This window comes from Vombatus ursinus, unplaced genomic scaffold (assembly GCF_900497805.2).
Source record: "Vombatus ursinus unplaced genomic scaffold, bare-nosed wombat genome assembly UNPS02014799.1, whole genome shotgun sequence".
NCBI classification, from domain to species: domain Eukaryota; kingdom Metazoa; phylum Chordata; class Mammalia; order Diprotodontia; family Vombatidae; genus Vombatus; species Vombatus ursinus.
This window is the reverse complement of record NW_020954577.1, coordinates 22,526,963-22,534,529: the sequence shown is the minus strand read 5'-3', so window position 1 is coordinate 22,534,529 and position 7,567 is coordinate 22,526,963. Positions and strand designations below refer to the sequence as shown.

The window sequence follows — 7,567 nt, the reverse complement described above, 5'->3', positions numbered from 1 at the left end:
TTCCTTCCTTCCTTCCTTCCTTCCTTCCTTCCTTCCTTCCTTCCTTCTTTCCTTCCTTCCTTCCTTTCTTTCATAGGGGTGGACTGTGAGGATGCTTGCTAGCTTAGTAAAAATAAAATTTAATTAAAAAAATTAAAACCCCCTAGACAAGGAGTCAGAAGACCTGGTTCTCAGCTCAGTTATTACAAATTAAGGGTATAATCTTAACCACTTCACTTTACCTCTCTAGGCTTCAGTTTTCTAATCTTTAAAATGGGGGGATTGGAATAGATGATCTCTAAAGGCCATTTTGAGCTTCTGTACTATTACTTCTTTATTTGCAATTAAATATTTCCCCTCCCTTCTTCCCTGTCTTCCCCCTAAGAGTACCAGCTTCTTGAGAACAGTTAGGCATTTGGTCAAATAGATTTTAGTTGTCGTAGTTCAGGCCTTTGATTTCATCTTTGTAGGGAACTGCCATTGAGGAAACTCTGTGTACTGATGAAGATGGTGAGCTCCTCTCTCATTTCTAACCTTGGAGGGCTGCCTGGGGCCCCTCAAAATTAGTTAACAAGCAGTTATTAAGGACACACAATGTTGGGCACTGTGTTAGGCCTCGCTTATCCAAAAGGCAAAACTGGTCCCTGCCCTCAAGGAACTTCCATTCTAACAGTCACCAAGTAATTAACCAGGTACATTCAAGATACATACAGAGTAGACTGAGGTGATTAATCTCTGAGGGGAAAGATAGCTAGGTGTTTAAATGCCCTGCCCGTGGTCATATGTGAGAGAGAGTACTTGTACCCAAGTATGCCTAATTCCTTGGATGGCCCTCCATCTAGGACATCCCACTGCCTCTCATAATGTATTTTGTGTATCTGAAAGCAGTAATAAATGGCAGCTACCACTCTACTCTGATTCCTTTGGCCCATCCACTCTATCCTGTGTTCTAGGATTCATGCCATAAAATTCCAATGCTTTTCTAATTATTGTAAGAGGAAGCTGCCTATACTTCATGCTTCAGTTACAGAAACTAGCTTAGGAAAAAACTTGTATTAAAATCAAGACTAATCACCATCTTTTCTCTCTGTGGAAGCAGGCCAGAGCCTGCGGCAAAGTCCTTCAGGAGCAGCAGAATTTCTTTTTCCAATATATTATTAAACATTATGCGTATGTTTTAAAGCTTCAAGGAAATGGAGATCAGCCTAGCTGGCTTTGTATCACAGTGTTACTCATCTGCCAGGAGACACAATGAAGTGTACCTGACTGTCCTACAGGTTATGTGTGATAGCCTCTACTGATCAGGCAGGGTGGAGGTGGGTGCCACAGTGTAATGGAATAGAATCTGGAGTCAGGAGAGATCTGGATTCCAATCTTACCTGTGACACTTAATAGCTGTGCGACTGTGGTCAGATCAATGTCTCTGAGCCTCAGTTTACTCCTTGGTAAAAGGCAGGGGTAATACCCATAGTACCCCTCTCAAAGGTCTGTTGTGAGGGCCAAATGAGATAATGCATATAGAGAGTTTGGCAAATCTTACAGTGCTACTATATAAATGCCAATCATTGCTATTATTATTATTTGTATTTTTAACATGGGAGAGAGAGAGAGAAAAAGAGAAAGAGAGCAACAGAGACAGAGAGAGACAGAGAACATACTCTGGCCTCAGAGCTAGGATAATTTAGGTTCAAATATCACCTCTGAGACAAACTGGCCATGGCCAAGTCATTTAAGCTCTCAGTGACTCCGGGCAACTCTCTAATAGAAAAGATGCCAACCTGCATTGGTAGAGAGAGTTAACTCCTCTGAAAGTTCCTTATACTAGCGAAATCACAGGCCCAGTCCCTATCCCTACTGCTGTCTTTAAACAAAAGCATGCATTTGGTAGAAATTTTCCCTATAGAATAGTCAAAATCTTTCTTAAATAATCAATGAAAAAAATCTACTCAAATCTCATTCCCAAATTTTGTTTTCACTCTTCTTTTTTGTCTGGCTTGTCTTTCCATATTGATTTAAAAAAGGGGGGGGCACATTTTAAATATTATTCAAATAATTATCTATGCCAGTGGTGTTGAACACAAGTAGAAACTGAGACATTAAACCATCACATAAGGAATCCTGCTGGTTAGATATTGACTTAGAAAATCACATATTAACATTATGTTCGATTTTATTTTTATTTATTTTGTTCAATGTTTCCCAATTATATTTTAATCTAGTTTGTTTCCACTCATGAGCATGGCTGTCTAATGTGGGCTGGGTCTCATGCTGAATACCTCTTGTCTATCATTCAAACTTGCTTTTTTATGCATTCATTTCTGCTGAAAATTAAATTCCCCCTGGGGTGATTTTGATTATACATTGAAACAATTATAACGTTTGTGTGGCTTTTTCATAGGAAGTAACATTATTTGACCAAACCTTCTGAGTAGAACTCCTGGGCAGCTGGCTACATGGGCCATCTGACCCTGAGTAGGTTTAGGTCAGCACTCACAAGGCATCTGCTTCCAGATATTATCACCATTAGGTCTCACTTTTATTCTCGGTGGTAAGTGAGCAATTCACTGGCATAATCCAGTTTCTTCTCTTGTCCTTTGTTCCTAGGCCCATGTTTATTAACATATGAGAAACAAAGCAGAAGCTGCTACAAAGTTCACCTTCAGAAAGTCTAGTCTCAAAACCACTGGGAAAAAACAAACAAACATCTTTTCATCATGAGTATACTCTCAGTGATGCCATATGGCTGTGGATGATGGAACACTGCAGGGCAGGAGTCATGTGAATGGTAGGGGTGAATTTATAAATAGAATCATAGATCTAGAATTCCAAAAGCCCTCAGAGTCAAATCTTTTCATTTTTCAGGTGAGGAAACTGAGGCCCATGGAGCTCAAGATATCTGAGGTAGGATTTGAACCCACAGTCTGACTTTAGAGCTAGTGCTTTTTCCACTATGTTGTTGTTCAGTCATATCTGACTCTTTGTGACCCCACTTGGGGTTTTCTTGGCAGAGATACTGGAATGGTTTGCCATTTCCTTCTCCAGTTCATTTCACAAATGAGGAAAATGAGGCAAACAGGATTAAGTGACTTGCCCAGGGTCACACAGCTAGTAAAAGTCTGAGGCCAGATTTGAACTGAGGAAGATGAGTTTTCCTGACTCCAGGCCCAGTGCTCTATCCATCATCCCACCTAGCTGCCCCAGGTTAGTTTTCCACTAAAATGTGTGTTATTAACACCTTATGTGTAAAATAACAACATAGTATAATAATAACATAGAATAACATTGTTATATGGAAGCAATTAGATGTGTAAATATGTATAGGAGTAGTGACAAAGGATGTCATCACCTTTTATACATGATTTGCACACAGTAAGTGCTTAATCAAGGCTTTTTCTTACATTTATCCATCCATTTATTCATTCTTAGGGATGAATGGAAAAGAAGTGGATTGGTTTTATAGTGTGAATGAAGGATATAATACGGATGCTCCAATAGTATGGATGCAAGGTAAAGACAACTAGAGGAAGACCCCGAATGAACCTGCCTTTGAAAGATGTACGTATCCGAGTCAATGGACAAGAGTTGGACAAGATAGAAGGAACTGATAGGTGGCAATCAGCACCAGTGGAGGGAATGTCCATGTGGATGAGAACACAGACCTGTTAAAGTGTTGAAGAGGTTAGTACCTAGTAAGAAAAGTACTTTATAAGCTTTGGAGGAAAGGCTGATTAAACATTCTTCTCTCATTCTATAGTTCAGCCAGACCAGCCTCCTTGCCGTTCCCCCCACACAACATTCCATTTCCCATCTCCATGTCTTTGCATGGTAGTAGGATTTAAACTCAAGTTCTTTGGCCTCAAATCTAGAATTCTTTCTACTACATCATCTTTTTTTTCTTGGTTTTCAAGAGATATTGATACTTTTGAAGTGAAATGATCACCTTTTTTTCTGCCTGCTTCCAGATTCCAGGGTATGTTCACCTGGCCAGTGAAGGTCACTCCACACAAGTTTCAACATTGACCAGTGGTCAAAGAAAACGTAGGCTCTGCTTTGAGGTTCAGAATGACAACTGAGCTTATGGGGAATCTGAAAAGCTTCCCTGTATCCTCAGCTCATTCATTGTTTAGCACAGGATCCAGGCCATTTCTAAATGCTTACTACCACACAAGGACCATTTGGAAAAGAAGAAAAACCAAGTTCTTTTTGATGCTAGCACACAAAATAGGCTTTGTTTCTTTTCAAAACAGTCCCTGTGTGGGAGTAACCTTTTTTTCCCTAGCACTAAATTGAGCTTAGCTCTAATCTTTTCTGTGATGTCCCACAAAATAGGTTTCAGCACCATCAATTAATCAGATAACAGTTAAGACTGGATAGCACATAGGAGATGGGAGCATGGAAGAATCGTCGATTAGTGAGACCACCTCTGCATAACTACCTAGCCTTGGATCAAGGACAACTATGAAATTCCTAAAGCCACGTTCGTCATTAATCTTTGGTATGCTGGCCCAAATACAGACTGCCTTTCTCCTCTGCTTCACCCCCTAACTGCCTCAGTTTAATTTGCATAAAACCTGAATGTGACCAATAATTGGTGTTATTTTTTCTCTCTCTGTACACACACACACACACACACACACACACACACACACACACACTTTTCCACTTCAAAGACATTGCATTTTATGGGTAGAGACAATGGTAAGGCTAGACCTATGCTCACACCACTAGGGTATACTATTCTCTTCCACTACTATCAGTGATAATAATAATATATTTATATATATATATATATATACATATATATATAACAAATGACCAACTGATAATAAATAGGAAGGCTTCTGGAAGAAAAAATGGTCCTCAGTAAGGTGAATCAATCCAGATTAATTCAATCAAGAAAACTAATGTGAAGAGGTAGAGCTTCAATGTTGAGAATAACCAAGTATAACTTTTGTTGTTATGGTTGTTTTTCAGTTGTATCCAACTCTTCATGAGCCCATTTGGGGTTTTCTTGGCAAAGACACTGGAGTAGTATGCCACTTCCTTCTCTAGCTCATTTTACAGATGAGGAAACTGAGGTAAACAGGGTTAAGTGACTTGCTCAGGATCACACAGCTAGTAAGTGTCTGAGGCCAGATTTGAACTCAGGAGGACGGGTCTTCCTGATTCCCGGTCCAGTGCTCTATTATTTCCTCCTAAATATTGTCTTTGTTATTATATAGATCCAATCTACAGGGAGGCAAGCCAAGCATTTGTTGGTTTTTTTTTTAATCTCTAAACTTTTAACAAGTTAGAGGATTACATACAACCAGTAACCTCCAACTAAAAACCAGACTGAAAGCAGTGGGAAGAAACCGAAAAAAAGAAAACAAATGGGTAAACCCAACTATACCTCCCCAGATGTGTCTAAGCAGAGGAATCCAATGATGAACAAAAGGACAGATGTGGCTGTCAGTTTGAGCAGACACTCACTGCAGTTTATAAACGAGCTTCTACCACGTATTTAACCTGTGCCAAGCACAAGCTGCCAGCCCAGGGTTTTTACAGAACTCACCTTCTTCAGTTCCTCCTGAATGCACTGGCCATTGTCTTCTGAGGACAGACTTTCTTTCTGATGGTCAGATTCCGTCCTGGCCTCTGATTCCTGTTCCTCACCTGAAGATGTTTCCTTCTCGCTCATTTTAGCAGCTAATTCAAACAACCTGGATTTCAGTTTCTCCTCTGTGGCATTTGCTCTGCTTTTATGATGGTGATCTTCACTGCTGATATCAGTCTCTGACAGATCATCAAAAACCTAAAATGCAAACCAAGATGGGGAACCAAAGAAACACCTGTCTCAGCCAGGATGTTGATAGCAATTTCTAAAAAACCCCTCATTCATGAAGCAGATAGTCTGGGAAAGGAACAGATTTTCACCCTTGGGCAGTATTTTGTATATTTTAGGTTTTCTTTCTTGGTACAGAGAGGCACTTGCTTTTGTGGTTTTTTAAAAGTGCATCCTTATATCTATTTAATTTCACAAACATTTATTAAACACATACTATGTGCCCAGAGGCTACCAGGTAGCATAGTGGATAGAGCGGAAGACCTGAGTTCAAATCCAGCCTCAGAAACTTAGTAATTGTGTGACCCTGGGCCAATCATTTAACCTTTGCCTGCCTCAGTTTCCTCACCTGGAAAATAGGGATAATAATAGCAGCTATCTCCCAGGGTTGTTGTGAGGATCAAATGAGATAATTTTTTTTATTAATTTATTTTGATTTATCAACAATCACTTCCATATGGTTATGAGTTTAAAATTTTTCTCCCCCTTCCTCCCCATCACCCTCCCTGAGACGGCGCACAATCTGATATAGGCTATTGAGATGATATTTGTAAAGTACTTAGTACAGTGCCTGGTGCATAGTAGGTGCTTGCTTGCTTGCTTGCTTCCTTCCTTTCCTATGTGCCAGGCACCACGTTAAGTGCTAGAGTTAGGAAGACAAAAATGAAACATTTCCCAGTTACATGTGTACAAATTGTTTCCACCATTACTAGGCAAGTTTATTGAAGGAGGTAACTGTTTCTCTTTTGTCTTGGTAAGTGCAGTGCCCAGTACAGTGTCTGGTACATAATAAATGGTTGTTGTTGAGTTACTTGTCAGTTGTGTGCAACTCTCTGTGACCCCATTTGGGGTTTTCTTGGCAAAGACACTGGAGTAGTTTGCCATTTCCCTCTCCAGCTCATTTTACAGATGAGGAAACTGAGGCAAACAGGGTTAAGTGACTTGCTTAAGGTCTCACAGATAGTAAGTGTCTGAGGCTAGATTTGAATTCAGGTCTTCCTGACTCCGGGCCCAGAGTTCTATCCACTGAGCCACCTAGCTGCTACATATAACAAATTACATGTTGATTAATCCGTTCATCTCAAGATGCTCAAATTCTACTGGACATTAAGTACTATACTCTTTGAAAGGTTCAAAAGAAACCCTGGTCAGTAGCCTACAAAACTTGGATTCTCCTATGAATATTTAGCAGTATCACCTCTCCTCCTCCTGAGCCTATCTCACACCTCCAATTCTGGGCTGATTTCCTGGAGGCTTGGCATGATTTCTCCTAGACTTTGGCATATGGATTCTGACAGGCTAATAATTTCCAAGGCTCAGGGAGTTCACTCAATGGAGGGAGGTCTGTACTTTAGCTTGACTGCTCATCAGTTCATGTCTGTCTCTTTGTCAGTTTGAATTTCGTGACTGCTTTGGAAGGAGAGACTAACTTTGATGAAATCTGTTGCAGGGCTAAAGGGTGAGATAACAGTTCACTTTTGATTGGTGTTTCCATTAACCATGTTGAGATTAAGTAGTAATTGATGAGACTTTCAAACAGGCACGTCTCTCTCAAAATTTTAAACAAATTACAATGAAATTGGATCCTGAAGGAAAGGTTTCACAGATATACAACTATGGAAAGACTGCTATGGTTCACAGAGATGCTGCTAATGATGAGTATATAAATTTAAGGATTTATTGATAATGCACACTTGTACTTTGAAATTTTGTAGGATCATACAAGTGTAAGCTATTATCCCGATGAGGGCGATAACACAATGA

At 39.9% G+C, this 7,567-nt stretch overlaps 1 protein-coding gene across 3 annotated transcripts in view; it reads right to left on the bottom strand.

Moving 5' to 3' along the window:
• MYRIP (myosin VIIA and Rab interacting protein) overlaps positions 1–7,567 on the bottom strand; it is a 421,897-nt gene that overhangs the window by 41,650 nt on the left and 372,680 nt on the right. For all 3 annotated transcript variants that reach the window (XM_027872431.1, XM_027872432.1, XM_027872433.1), the window contains one exon: positions 5,534–5,773. In XM_027872431.1, the coding sequence (XP_027728232.1) occupies positions 5,534–5,773 (240 nt within the window). The remainder of the gene's footprint in view (positions 1–5,533; positions 5,774–7,567) is intronic.